Genomic DNA, 14,571 nt, shown 5'->3' with positions numbered 1-14,571 from the left:
TGCAAACCGAAAGCCTGGTTTGCATTTGCCCTCATTATGTTGATTGCTTATTTACATGCATGCAAATGGAGGAAGAGGCAGCGGCTCCTCCACCTGGGGACCCCTCAGCACAGCCGAGCCTGAACCCCAGCAGGTATGTCCCAGTGGAGATGGGCTGTGGCGCTGCCAGCCCCTCCACAGGCTCGACCTGAAAATGGAGCATCGGCCCCTCTCGAGGCTCTGATCCGGGGGATGAGCTGCAGCCCTGCGCCCGGGGGCTGGAGGCACAGTGGTTACTGCCACCACCGCTGCCTCTCCCCTCACCCTGCTCCACCAGATGTGCGTGTCCAGCTCCAGCTGTTCCCCATCAGCCTCCCCTGAGCAGCACCGCCGCCCCCGGGATCCTTTTTCCACCAGGCCCCACGTCCTTCATCAGACACCAATTTGGTCTGGCCCAACTGCTCATTTTTCTTTCCGCCGTGTGACATGTTTTCACCTGGCTCCTAATCCGTCTCTTTCCATTCACAACTTGAGCTGTTTATGGATGTGCCTCTGCTCCCGCTGCTTTTCCCACCCCCCGGACAGAGCCATCCATCAATAAAACCGACCATCAGAGCATCTGTGCATCCCTTCCACCCGGGATGGGACACTTAACCCAACAGCGCCAAGGGCACACAGTCCTCCCGCCACTCAGTGGGGTGACCCCAGGGGGCCGTTGCCTCCCTCCCCACCACCAGCAATGGGTGGCGTTGGATGGTGTGGTGCCACAGGTAGCTGAGATGCCAGGGTCCTTTCCCTTGGCTGGCGGGGGGCAGAGGGGCCATGGCATGGGGACCCTCCCAGTGGCACCCACTGTTCTGGGACTGCTCCCTCCAGCAAAGGCACAGGGTGAGGGTGGCCCATGATGGCGACATGTCCCAGGCCCCTGGAGGTCACCCTGTGGGGTGGGGGCTACGCAACAGGTGCTGTAATGCCTGCCCCAGTCTCATGGGAGAAGGCAGCTGTGCCAAGGCGGCAGAGGAGGATGATGATGATGATGATGATGATGATGATGATGATGATGATGATGATGATGATAATGATGATGATGATAATGATGATGATGACAGCTGGGAGGGCAAACCTGGGGGCACCAAGCATAGGGGCCATGGCTGGGGAACAGCCTGGGGTAGTGGGTGGCCCTGGCTGGGCACTGGGGACCCCTCCCGGGCTCCCCAAATGCCACTTGTCTCACCCCTCTCTGTGTCCCCTCCGCCACTGGGGCTCTCCCCCACAGCAGCCGGCCACATGGACGCAGAGGGAGGCGTCACCAGGTCCCTATGGAAGCTGGGAGCATCCCGCTCCCTCCTGCTGCCCCAGGGCGCTTTGCTTGTGACCAAGAAGGGGACCCCCGAATATCCCAATGGATTGGGTGTTTCCTGAAGCATCTGAGCAGGACAGGGCTGGGAAGAGCCTGGCAGGGCCCGGCCACCAGCCTCTGCACCCTGCACACGGGCAGCGCCGGCCCGGGGGGCAGCCAGGGGCACACAGGGGCAGGGGGTGCTGGCTCGCCCCCTCCCACCACGGCCTGGCAGGGGGGTCCTGCTGGCAAGGGGGTGCTGCTGCTCCCTTGGGGCAGAGTGGGGGGAGCCGTGTGAGGGTCCCCCTCCCTCAGACCCGCTGCTCCCCTGGTTTCAGCTCACTGAGACTCTCTCCCCTTCCCGTTTCCCACCGAAGCAGCACAGGGGGAATCCAAACCAAAACGAAACCAGGGATGTTTTGCAACCAGGAGAAAACCGAAGGAAGCCCAAGCCAGCAGAGAGCAATGGAAGCCCCCAACGCCTCCAAGACGCTGCTCTGCGTTACAGCGTCAGCCCCAGCGACCCAGGCGAGCAGCTCGCTCCTGCACAGCCACAGCCAGGCCAGCCCACAGCCACACTGTGTGCCTGGCCCAGGGTTTCCTCCTCGCCCTTCCCGGCCTCGGCCGAGCACGGAGGGTCCCCGAACAGCCCAGGGTGCTGCCAGCACCCACGGAGCCCCGAAGGGCAGCAGAGGGTTAGTGGGGGACAAAGCCTCAAGGGCCAGGCGCCGGGGCTGCAGCGTGGCCGGCAGGGTGGATGCCGGCAGAGGCAGGAAAGCCGCCATCCCAGTTCCCATTGCCGACCCCATCGCCGTCCCACAATGGGGATTGTTCTGGAGGCTGTGGGCAGGATGCGGCCCGGCCGGCTCTGTGCCTGACTCACATCCTTGCTGGCTGGGAGGGAGCTTCAGCATCCCTCCCCACAGGGCTGGGACAAGAGACGGGCGCTGGTGGGAACCCCTTCCCCAGCCAGGACCTGCCGCCACGCTACCCCGAGTGCTCCCCCCCAGACAGCCCCGACGGAAAAATCCCTGTCACCGGCCGGGCACCCAGGGGACCCAGGGAGCTGTAACCTCCGAAGGCAGGTTGGAGCCTCCCGCCAGAGCTGGCGTTCCCAGGGGAAGAGCTGCAGCAGAGCGAGGCGTTTGCACTAAGTGATCACATTTATTTGGATACTTTTTTTGTGTGTGTGTGTTCTAAAATCGGTTACAGAATAAATACCTGTGCCTTATAGCAGGAAGTCCACTTTTTTTTATACAAAGTGCTTGTTACAGGAAGTTGCATCAGCGATACGCAGGAGGGGGGTGCATTTCAGCCACGCTTCCCCTCCTGAAAACTAGAACAGATTTTTATTTATTTATTTATTTATTTATTTATTCGTGGTTTTTTTTTTTTTTTAAGTTTCTTTTCCCTTTTTTTGTGCATTAAATTTCCTGCCATTGTGTATTTACAAATCTCTGAAAAGAAAAAAAATGCCAATATGCATGAGAAGTGGCCTCGTAACACAAAAAAAAAAAAAATCAACCTTTAAAAAAAAAAAAAGGTAACAAACCCAAAATCTACAAGTATAATTTCATACTGAATCAATGATAGATTTTTTTTCTTTTTTTCTTTTTAAAAAGGGAAAAAGAGGGGGTGGGGAAGAGGGGAAAAAACTGAACCAAACCAGAAATAATGAACTCTGAGAAACGGAAAGAGAGAAGGTGCCATTGTCCCTTCTGAAGTTTTCCAAAGGCAGAGAGAAGCGAGGAAGAATGCGACGCACAGACCCAGACGCCCGAGTGAAATCCCCATCAATTTCTTCTCGGTAATTTCTCCCTCGTCTTTTCCCAGCGAGGGGCAGGAAGGACTTTCCAAAATTAAATTAAAAAAGTAATTAAAAGAAAAAAAATTATGATTTTGTTTTAAAAGGATTTAAAAAAAAAAAAAGGAAAGAGAGGGAGATGAGAGAACAACCCTCCCCAAAATCCTGGAGGGGCATGAGGTGGGGAAAAAAATCGGGTTTGATTTAAAAGGAAAATAAAAAAAAAAGAAAAAAAAAAAAAAGAAAAGCCAAACCAAACCAGACTTTTCTCTCCGAACGTGTCATTGAGCGGGACTCTCCGGAGAGTGTGACGGTTAACTGGTGACGTAGTGTTTCGCCGATGGCTGGCCGTAGACCCTATAGAAATCCTGCCGCCCGTGCTGCTGGGATGCGTCAATCCATTCCCTCACGGCAAGTCCCGGGAGCGACTGGGGGACAGCGGGGGCGGGCGGCAGCGGGTGGGAGTACTCCTGCGAGGAGACCGTCCAGGGGAAGTGCCCTGACCGTGGGTAGGGCTGGTGCCCACTGTGGTTGGACACGGAGGAACAGTAACAGTTATCCACAGAGCAGACAAGGATTTTGCGCCCGCCGTACTGGGAGAGCACAGACTGCTGAGATGACGTGGTGTTGGGGTAGTGAGATGGGTTGAAGACGGAGCCCGAATGCACCGGCTGCGGGCCGCTGGGAAGTCCAACTATGTGCTGCGTGGAGCTACAAGGCACCATGGCTTGTGCAGACTGCCCCTCGCCAGCCGAAGCGCCCTGGCTCATGTACTGGCTCGCCACAGTCCCGGACGATGGCTCGAGGAAGCTGCCCTCGGGGAAGGCGGTGGAGTGCTTGCGCTTCTCCGCGCCGGAGTTGCTGACGGTGCAGGGGTACATGGGGATGCTCTGCAGGAAGGGGACAGGGGTGCTCAGAGGACCTGCGGAGGGGAACAGGAGAGGAGGACTGCATCAAGCACAGCACGGCACAGCTCCAGGGTGCTCTGGCTGCTGGGCAGAACCCGCAGCCAAGCCCCGAAACCCGTGCTGCAGCCCCACGCGAGCAGAAGGTCTCCCAGCCTGCCCCACCAACCAGTGGCAAACTGGGCACACAGCTGTACGGGTGACTTTGCAGGTGCTGTTGCGAGACCTTGGCAGCAGGCTGGGAGCGGCCCCAAGCGCTGCCCTGCAAACACGTGCACAGGCTGAGCCCACGCACAGCTGACGATCACAGGCCATAACCCGGCCAGAGCGGGACAGCCAGGGTGACAAAGCCAAGTCCCCCAAGGAGAGGACTGGGAAGCCTCTGGAGGATGTGGTCTGCTCCCAGGCATGGGCTGGGGGCTGCAGGACCATGCTGGCCCCTGGCTGTCCCTGCCCACATGCCAACTCCCATTTTTCCACTGCCTTTTCCTGGTGATGGCCAGTCACCCCAAAACACAGCTGTTCCACAAGCCAAGGGAAGTGTCCTGGGAAGAGCCAGGAGCTGGCTTCATGGCATCTCCATGCCCTTTCTGACGACAGAGGTGCTCCCTGGGGTCCCTGTACCCTGAAAACTCTACCCACCCTCTTGTACTGGGAACAGCAGAGCACCCAGATATGGGTACAGGAGGTAGTGAAGCCCCGTGCCCCTGCCCCCCACCCTGCCTCAGGCTTCACCCACCTTCCAGCAACTTCCTGAGCTGCTTCTCCTTCTTGGCGATCTCATTCAGGAAGAGCTTGGAGTTGAGGTGGCCGATTTTGGGTGGGGGCAGGCTGCCACCTGTACAGTTCTGGGTCCTGTTGGGGACCACAGGCAGAGAGGAAAGGTGTGAGGGACAAGCTACACCCAGGGGAGGGTCAGACGGATCCTTCCCCCGTACCCTCCTGGGGCCAGACCCCTCCCCTAGGGCAGCAGCGTGGAGGACAGCAGGGAGCTGGCACTCTCTGACGGGCAGGACCTTCCCCGTCCAGCTTTGCCGTGAACGTTCCGTGCCAGGGCGCACCTCCCGCAGCCCCTGTGTCCCTCCACACGGCCACCCCAGCTCTCCTCAGCTCCACTAGCGCTGGCTTTAACCCCCTGCCCTGCCGCTGCCCCAGCAGAGCTGGACTGAGCCTCGCAACCCACCCTGGCTGGGGTGCTGGGTCCCAGCTCCGCTCTTCCAAAGCACACCACTGTGCTCCCTCGGTCCAAGGGGAGGGCTCGGTTCAACGGCTGCAGAAGGGGATTTTCCCACCCTCCCAGAGGGAAACCGAGGCACGGAGCATGCCTCTCCCAGGCCCTGCAGCATCCCTGGCCCTGCTCCTCCTCTGGACACTGTGCTGCTGCTGCCGCCCCTGCGAACACAAAGACGCCCCCCCCGCCCCCCCCTGCCCTGCTGTACTCACCTGTCCATTAAGATTTTCACAGACTTGGTGTTCTAGGAGGGGAAGGAGAAGCTCTCATCAGTAAGGCCAGTCCCTGCCACAGCCAACACCCCCCCTTTCATTGTCACCTTCTGCGCCCCCCAGGAGGGGATGGGCTGCCCACAGGTGCTAAGCCCCCTCTCCCCCCCGGCATGGGCTGCCCCAACCCCATCTCCAGTTGTGGCACCCATTCATTCAAGGCCAGCACTGAGTCTGTCCTGCTCCCCTTGCCTTCTCCCACTGCTGAGCCCTCTGGAGGCATCAGCTAGCCCTGTCAGTGTCCCCAGCCCGCTCCCTACCGTGCCCCGTGCCTCCCTGATGCTTCCTGCACAACCAGACCTCCCCACGGCCCCATCCCACCTCTGGTGGGACAAGGAAGAAGCTTGTCTTACCTTCATGAAGTTGATGTCCTCGGTTTTGTCGAACATGACCTGGACAGAGCTGAGGAGCTTCTTGGCCTCCTGCATGCGCTCGTTGAGGTGGAGGACCTGGGCAGCGTTCTCATTGCAGAACTTGGCCTGGGCCTTGTCCAGGATCTCCATGGTCTTCCGCAAGTCCTCATCCAAGATCTGGTGCATCTTCTCATACTGCAGGCGCACCTCGTCCTTCAGCTGGCTCACCTTCTCCTGGGCAAGAGAAGCAGGGTCAGGCCCTCTGCACCCTCCACCCTCTGCCGTGATGTCACGGGACACCTGGGTCCTTTCCCCAGCAGAGGGGGGGTGCAACCTGAAAGCTGCACCACAGCTCTGCTCTCCTGCAACACCCACACAGACCAAACCCTGACATCAGCTGCCGCATGAGACTCCTATGTGCCAGAGACCCAGGAGGGACACTGCTGACCCAGCAGATCTCCTGCACCTACCTCCTGGGCTCTAGGTGCCTCCAGAGGACTAATGGCAAGCAACAACCCGCAGCACCACCAAGGCAGGTGTGCTCCCTCAAAAAACCCTGCCCATCGCCATCGTCACCCCCATGCCCACCCCAGGCCGGGGACATGTCATGCTCCAGAGCCCTCCCCATGCTCTGGGGAGGCCAAGGGGCTTTAAGGGCCACAAGCTGATCTTGTTTTATCTGTGTCCCAAAAAAACAATTATTTGCATCTCTTCCACCTCCTGGGTATTTCAGCGGTTTAATCGGGGATCTCCCATCTCCAGACCCCTGCCTCCTGCTGGGATGAAGTGGGTGACTCGGGGAAGGCTGTGCTGAGCTGAGGGCAGGGTGGGCCATCTGATGTTTAAGAACAGCCTTGTTCCTCACCTCCCAACGCACCCCAGGACCCACAAGGCTGCAGGGCAGCCCCGAACACGTTCTGTCCCCCAGAAGGATGACAGACATGACTGGACTGGAGACAGCAGGTCTGTCCAGCTGCTCCTCCCCTGCATGTCCTCCCTCCCCCGCTGCCCACCTGGCTCCTACAGCCCAGGAGCCTGTCCCCATTGTGCCACGGGGTGACAGTCCGTGGGGCTGGACACAGCAGGGTGAAGCACCAGTTACCTCCACCAGCCGCTTGTCTGATTCCAGCTTGTAGAGCTGCTCTTCGATGTCTTGCTCCCGCTCCTCCAGGCGGTCCTGCTGCTTCATCAGCATCTTCTGCAGAGACAGGAGAGAGGAGCAGCCATCAGAGCCCAGCGGCCACACGAACCAAGAAGCTTCAGTGCTGCCTGCACCAGCTCTGCCCACACAGCTCGGGAGGGACAGTGCTTTTTCCCAGCAGGACGCCATTGCTGAGCTGAAAGGCCATGCATGGCTGCTGGTGGAGGTGGAAACTTCGCTATTTCAGTGGCCACGCAGAGGGGCCATGTGTGCTGGGCTGCCTTATCAGCTGGAGACCTTGATGTGGGTCCCCTGGTTGGGGGCAGCCCCTCAGGTAACATTTTGCAGCATGGTCACTGAGGTTTGGTCAGAGCCAAGCCTTGGGGACCCTGGGGGACACACAGAGAGGCTCATCTCCCACTATGGCAGCACTGTTCAAGGCCCATCACCCATTGCCAGCAGGCTCCTGCAAAGCATCGTCAGCCCCCCCGTGCCCCCGTACGCTACGCCAAATCCTTTCTCCCTTCCCCGCCTCCATGACAAGCCCCAGAGCCAGCGTCAGTGTAATCAGGAGGGACAGAGAATGGAGGAACAGGGCCTCCCCCCGCCATGCTGCCAGCCCCTGGCCCCAGTTCCTCCGGGCTGCGCCTGGGCCATCAGCCTAATAACTGGGACAAAACCTTATCTGCAGCTATCACTGTGAGCATCTCGCTCCTGTGTGCTTCCCTGGCCAGGATGAAACCCACCACCCACGAGAGAAGGGCTCTGTCCCTGCAAGCAGGAGCAGGGCTTCCCAAAACACCCCCCAAAATCAACTCCAGGTTTTCCCCCTCCATGGTTATCCCAAGGAAATGTTACACCAGCGGGACCAGAAGGGCTTCACCCGGCACAGAGACACAGCATTAGAGACTCTCAACAACAGGGGCGAGATGGGAAGAAACCAGCAGCGAGGATGAATTTTGAGGGGATTATTGCTATTATAAACCGCTGCCCTGGGATTTATAATCAAGTAATTAATTCCTGGACGAGGTGGGAGGGGGAGGGTGGCAGAAGCGCTGCTGGGATTAATTGCATTGCAGGGAAAGGCTGTCACCTCCAACTCAATTTGGGAGCAGGAATGTGAAGCCTCCTCCCTCCTGTTGTTTTTCTTAAGGTCTCGGACACCTCCAACCTCAGTGCCGCTGGGTTCCTACCACTAATAATAACAAGGAGCTAAAAAAACCCAGCTTCCCACTCACAGTCGCACTCCACATGCACTCTTGATTCCCACGTGTGTGCACTCACCCACGCACATACAGACGGACACACAGACAACAGCACATCCACTGAAACAGGATCCAAGGGGCAGCAACACTGACGCAGACCCACAGGCACGGGGGGGACGGGGGGGGACATTTGGTAGCCCACGTGTACAGAAACACAGGGGCCTGCAAGCATCCAAGGGCATCACTGCTGCTCTTTTTAAGACCAGCTGAATAGGTGAGAGCATCCAGACGGAGAAAGATTTGATGCAAATATTAAAAATCTCCTTTTTTCATTGTAAGAGGGTCATTACTTGTGATGCTGCAGCACCAAGAGGCTGCAACCCACTCCCGAGGTAAATACGGTGGGAACTGAACTCCAGAGAGTGGGGGCAACACCAACACCACTTGCTCAGAGAGGGCATGGGGCACAGGCAGGAACTGCATCCCAGGTCCTGTGCTGGCAGCCAGGCCAGGGTGTGGGGCTGCTAACGGCTCTTCTGGGAGCTCAGCCAGGGTTCTAGGTCCAGCACTAGGCAGAGGTGGTGGGCAGCAACCTGCTCCGGCAGTGTTCCAGGCAGGTGTATGTCAACACTACCTGCTCCCAAGCACCGCCGGCTGAAAACACAGTTTGCAACATCCCTCTGCATGGGCCTGGTGCAGAGTGCAGCAGGCCCAGCTCTAGATCCTGCTCCAGCATCCACAGGCTGGAGTTTTCCCACTGAAATCGCAGTCAACTGATGGGAAAGCCGCCCGCTCCATGGAAGGAAATGCCTTCTCTCGTCCCTGCTTGCAGGAGGCTGATCGAGCCCAGGAGCCAGGGCAGGTCTTGCAGCCCAGGCTGCTTCTCGCTCTCCAAGCTAGAGCACCAAAAGCCATAGCGAGCTTCACACCAAGCCCTTCCCTGCGCCTCCCTCCCTGCCTGCCAGCAGAGACTCGCCATCTCCACCGCAAGCAGCCAGACCCACCCCACACCAGCCCGCTGTGGGGACAGCTGAGTCCGGAGGGGCTCGCGGGAGCAGCGGGGTCCCCTGCCTGCCCCCCCTGGCTGCCAGTGGGGCAGGGCTGGGGAGGAACGCAGGACAGGATCCAAGGCTCACAGCTCGCCGGGCACAGAGGCCATGTCGCACTCGGGTGTATGCATCAGGCGTCTGACATGGAACAACCCTGAGGCAGCCCCTGCTTTTTCCCCTGATGCTGCTGGGATGCTCTCGTGGTGGAAAACAGTGTTTCTCATCGCTGGCAGACACTGGGCAGGCAGAGACAACCCTACCAGCCCCAGCGATGTGAGGGACCCCAGAGGGATGGACCAAAGAGCCCTGGACACACACGTACCATCGTCCCCTTCCCCCTGCCCTGCAGCTGCCGTTGGCAGAGCTGCCAACCTTTGTGTTTTGTAACAAACCTCAGGGTGCTCCGCTCCTGGAATCACACAGTTATGTGAAATCACAAAAACATACATAAATACATATAAAATTAACCTTTTATACATAAAAGGTAATTTAATAGCCACTCACAGCTGGAAAAAGTGACCAAAATCTAACCTAAACCCACAGAAATCAAACAGACTATAGCAGACACGCAGCGTTTTCTTTAAATCTCACATTTGAGCCATTCTCTTGATTTTAGGGTGATTTAAAAACCGTACGTGCCTGGGACTGCAGCAGGATGGGAAGGCTTTTCACCCACGGCAACCAAAACCTTAACAAGACACATGGGTAGGAACTACCCGTTCTGGCACTGAGGGGTGAAATTTCATTGTCTCCACAGCATGGGCTGAATTCCTTAGGTATTTTGAAAAGGAAAATATATCCCTTCCCCTTCCATCCCCTCCCAAATCTGGTATTTCTGAAGTCATGAACTCCTCCTCCTCCTCCTCCAGGATCAGAATTTCTCAGGGTAATTTCTCATATTTCATGCATGACCTTGATGCCGGGAGAACCGCAGCTCCCTCCATACAGGCACCCTTCCCGGGCTCTGAGCAACTCTGTGATCCCCGTTTGTCTTTTCCAAGACATGCTGCCAGTTTGCAAAATGGACACTAAAAATGCTCTGTATTCCAACACCAGCAGAGAGTAAACTCTTCTAATTAATTAATAAGCTAATCTGCAACAGGAGTAAGTGGCTGGTCCACCCCAACCCTGCAGGTCCCTGCGAGACGGGGCTAGTTGCTGGACACCAGTTTATTCTGCTTGAATTGCAAGTGATCTCCTCTTCTCCTCATGGAAAAAAAATAAAGGAGGGGAAAAAAAAAAGACTTGAGTCCTAAGAGGAGGTTAGTGGAGCTCCCTTCAAACACGCCATTGGCATCCACCCCATACAGGAACAGGACCGCCGAAGGTGGAAGAAGAAACAGTGAAGCCCCACTGCTGGCAGAGCAGGGTGAAACCTGGGGAGCAATGGTGGCAAGTCGGGTGAGTTTGGGGTGCCAAGGTCATGCACTGGGAGGGAAATGGGACTTGGAGAGCCATCTCGGTGGGATGCAAAGCAAACACTGCAAGGTCTCGTTCCAGGGAGGGTGTGCACTGCTGGTCCCTGTGGGATTGTGCTGGGGTAAGGCTTGCTGACCATTGCGCTCTGCTCAGCGCTTGCTGGGAGGAAACCACAGCCAGGGAAGCCACCCTCACTCCACGTACACCTTACTGCACCTCCTGGTCTGTTCCCCTGAACCTGCCTCTCCAACGTAGGACACATCCACCCCCCGCAGGCAGGGGACAGGGTGGGGGATGTCTGCCAGGGGACAGGGTTGCCACGACAGAGCAGAACTTCTGTGAGATTAAACGCCTGCAGCCACAAGACGGAAAGACAGTAATAGTTTAACAGCTCGGACAATCCAGGGCATCTGGGCTCCTCATCCAAGTGTCATCATACAGCTGCAACACCGCAAGTGTCAGCTGTGTTACACACACGGGTCCAGCTCAGCCGGTCGGGCAACCCCACGCTACAAGGGGGGACACTGGGGCGTGGGAAGGAGCTCACACCCACCCGAGACCTCCCGGGCAGGGAGAAATCTGCAGGCAAGATGTCTCCCTGGCTCGCCTTAGGCCAGTCTCACCACTGTCCTCTCCCAAAGGAGAGAGCTACATCTGCGGTCCCTGCCAAGCCCAGAGTAACAGTGGAGTATACTCCTGCCCCGCCTGGAGCCCAGCACCCCCCTCGTCCCCCTTTGAAGCCCCTGGCCCTGCTGGCACCGGGGCAGCAAAATCCTACAACGTGCCTCAAGGTTTCGCCTGCTCCGAGGATGGCCAAGGTCCTTGTGTCCCCCAGGGACAGCTGGCAGGGGAGAGCCTGTGACACCCCTTCCCAAGGACCCTGAGCGCTTGCCAGCCCCTGCCTGACTCCCACTGGGATCAAGAAGGAGCCTGGCAGCTTCGCCACAGCCAGACAGACGCTCCATGACCTGCTGAGCAGCTCTGGTTTTAAATCAGTTAGAGCAGTGAAAAGCCTTACTGTATTCATGGGGTAAATGAAGCCCATGCCACTTCTCTGATGTCTAATAAGCACTACGCATCCTTCAGGGCCGTTCCTCCAGCAAGAGCAAGCATGTCCCCGCACACCCACCTGCGGGATGCTTGCAGGATGCTAATTCCCAAAAAACCGGGCTGAAACCAGCCGTAGGTTTGGAGGGTACTACAAGAGGGCAGGTGGACAAACCACAAGAGCGCACAGCCCTCATTCCCATAGGAAACCGGGGGGAGCAGAGAGCCACACTGCCCCACAGAGTGCCTTTAAACTGCAGCTGGACAGCTGGCCCAGGACAGGCGTGCTTGCTTCTCTGCCGCCCTCTTTCCTTCTCCTCTGCACCCGGGCCTTCCCCTCGCCGCCAAATCCCAGCCACCGAGTGAATAAGGACATTGTTTGCAGCCACCGGAAAGCCAGAACAGAGGGAACAGCTCGGAGCGTGAGGGGGAGGAAGGGCAGGGAGGAGGAGGAAGGTGGAACCGGAGCAAGGAAGCCACGAAGGGCAGATGCCTGTCGTGGGAATGGCTCCAGACACCTGCAGCTCAGCCCAGGGACTGGGATCAAGGGCCCCCATTGAGACCCGTGTCCCAGCACATTGCTGGAGATGGGCCTGAAGTCACAGCGACTGAATTTTAACGCATCAAAAGCCCTGGACCAAAAAGGCGAGTGCAACCTTTTGCCTCCCTGCACCTCCCACTGCAGGCTTCCTGCTCCCCAGCCCCACTCTGCCGTCGGCTGGCCGGTTTGCTGGGAAAACCCCACACGATGAGCTATTCTCATCCCTCCTGAAAGCACCCCCTCACCTGCCAGCACCTTGACACCATGTGGCTCTGAGGCACAGCGCCCCAGTGCCCCCCCCCAAACCAGGATCTCAAACCACGAGATCCTGCACCGCTGCAGGGACCAGTCCCCACAGCCAAACCCCCCCGCAGCATCCCTCCCAGCCCCACCACGGTCTCCTGCTGACCAGACCCAGGCAAAAGCAGCTCTTTCAAACTCCCCACGGCCCCCACAGCACTCGCAGGAGGCTGATCCACTTACAGGGACAGGAAGGAAATGCTTTCTGGTTGGGGTTTCATCTTGCACACATTTACAGTAAGCACCAGGCAGAAGGGGAGGTCTCCGGCCGGAGCAGGAGGCCTCGCCTCCCCTGGCCAGCCCGGAGCACACAAACGCTGCTCCGGGGTCGGCTTTTCTCACGGTGCTCCCCGTGCAGAGTTTGGGCTGGTCTGTCCCTGACAGGGGAAGGAAGAGGGAAGGGAACAGCCTCTGGGATATTAATAGCTGCCCTTGCTAGGAAGAGATGGGAGCAGCAGCCACGCAGCGCACGGGCATCAAAGAGACCCCCTTGCTAGCATCAAGGGACCCCCTGTGCACCAGGAGAGCTGGTGCTTTGTAGAAAAGGGCTGGGAGCCAAATACTCAGCACCAGCTTGGGGGAACAGGACGCAGGGTGCCTCTCACAAGAGCAGCTCTCCGCCCTGTTCTCACGCCGGGGTGGGTGGAGATGCCTCCTGACTGTCCCCATCTCCCTGCAAGACGCTGCCTGGTGTCCGAACCTTCCCCACCATGCCAGGGAGGAGAAACCATCAGGCTAAGCTTCAAGCCCCATCTCCGTTGGCTACCGCAGAGACAAAGCCCCCACAGCCCATGTCCCACCTCTGGCGCTCACGCTGGCACAGGGCACCCCGCAGCGTGGCTGGCGCACAGCAGCTGGATGCTCCCCCAGAGCCATGACTCACAGCTGCTCGGGCAGCATTCAGGTCAGCCCCTGCAGCAGGACGGTGGGCATGGCAGACCATCCTCCTCTGCACAGCCTTGTACCAGGCAGACCCTGGACCCCCACAGCGCTGTGCCGGTGCCCGCAGCCCGGGCAGGCTCTTCCCCTTGTTTACACCCAGCAGAAAGGAGTTAGTAAGGGGAAAATGCAAGGCATTGTGTCTTGTGGGGCCAGCAGCGGGATTTCTGGAGGCCAGGAAACGGGGACCTATTCTCCATCGGAAAACGACCTTCAGAAGGACCTTGAGGATGTTAATTTGCCTCGCTGGGCCTCTGTGTCCCCCTCTGCTCCTCGCTGCTGTGGGGGTTACTGTGGCTGCGCCTTTTGTACATATAGGGGAAGGAGGCTGGGGATCTACCTGAGGTTTTTGGACACCATCTTCAACCCATGACCCAGCTGCCACTGCTGTCAGTGTCCTCTGAGCAGGGACAAAGATCTGCTTCAAAGGGAAAAGGTGGATAAAGGAGACAAGGAGCAGAGAGACAAGGCCAGCAGCTGCAGAAGCATCCTTCCTGTGCCAGCAGCCCTGCAAGTCCTGGACACAGGAGCCTTCCTGACACAGGGTGCCCAGTACGGGCAACATGACCCCCAAAACAGAGGCACCCCAAACACTGAAGCTATTTTTGCAGCATGTGGGAGGGTAGGAGTGTGAACATGAGCCAGCGTCAGATGAGCTGCCCTTGTGCAAAGCAGAGCAAGAGGCAGTGAAAGCGGGGTGAACCACCTCTGCCACACCTGGGGCTCAAGACCCATTCACGACATGTGGAGGAAAGCAAGAGAGCTGGAAACAGGGAAGATGAATACGGAGACAGAGGAGCTGGTTTGCATGCCGAGTGTGCAGCCAGGCGAGTCCTGACTGATGCTGCTGGTTCCACAGGATGACGATGACCCTCAGTGCTGCCTGTGCTTTAGCCAGTGCAGCCGCCTCCTGCTCTGGATCTGCCAGGGGAGATGCCACCCGGCTGGGGGAAACACGCTCCCACACTGTCACAGCAGCACAGGGAGAGCAGATGCTTTTGGGCAGTGCAGGAGCAAGACGGAGAGACCAGCTCTGAGAGCTGCTGGGGC

General features: G+C 58.1%; 1 protein-coding gene across 2 annotated transcripts in view; it reads right to left on the bottom strand.

Moving 5' to 3' along the window:
* Positions 1–2,462: 2,462 nt before the first annotated feature.
* Positions 2,463–14,571, bottom strand: part of TRIM8 (tripartite motif containing 8) — a 30,436-nt gene continuing 18,327 nt past the window's right edge. For both annotated transcript variants that reach the window (XM_037400306.1, XM_037400305.1), the window contains 5 exons: positions 6,983–7,078; positions 5,881–6,114; positions 5,471–5,502; positions 4,767–4,882; positions 2,463–4,044 (listed from right to left, as the gene is read on the bottom strand). In XM_037400306.1, coding sequence (XP_037256203.1) covers positions 3,437–4,044; positions 4,767–4,882; positions 5,471–5,502; positions 5,881–6,114; positions 6,983–7,078 — 1,086 coding nt within the window. In that variant the 3' untranslated portion in view covers positions 2,463–3,436. The remainder of the gene's footprint in view (positions 4,045–4,766; positions 4,883–5,470; positions 5,503–5,880; positions 6,115–6,982; positions 7,079–14,571) is intronic.

Source organism: Falco rusticolus, chromosome 9 (genome assembly GCF_015220075.1).
Source record: "Falco rusticolus isolate bFalRus1 chromosome 9, bFalRus1.pri, whole genome shotgun sequence".
Classification (NCBI taxonomy): Eukaryota; Metazoa; Chordata; class Aves; order Falconiformes; family Falconidae; genus Falco; species Falco rusticolus.
The sequence above is the reverse complement of the archived record's forward strand: the minus strand, read 5'-3'. Positions and strand labels throughout refer to the sequence as shown.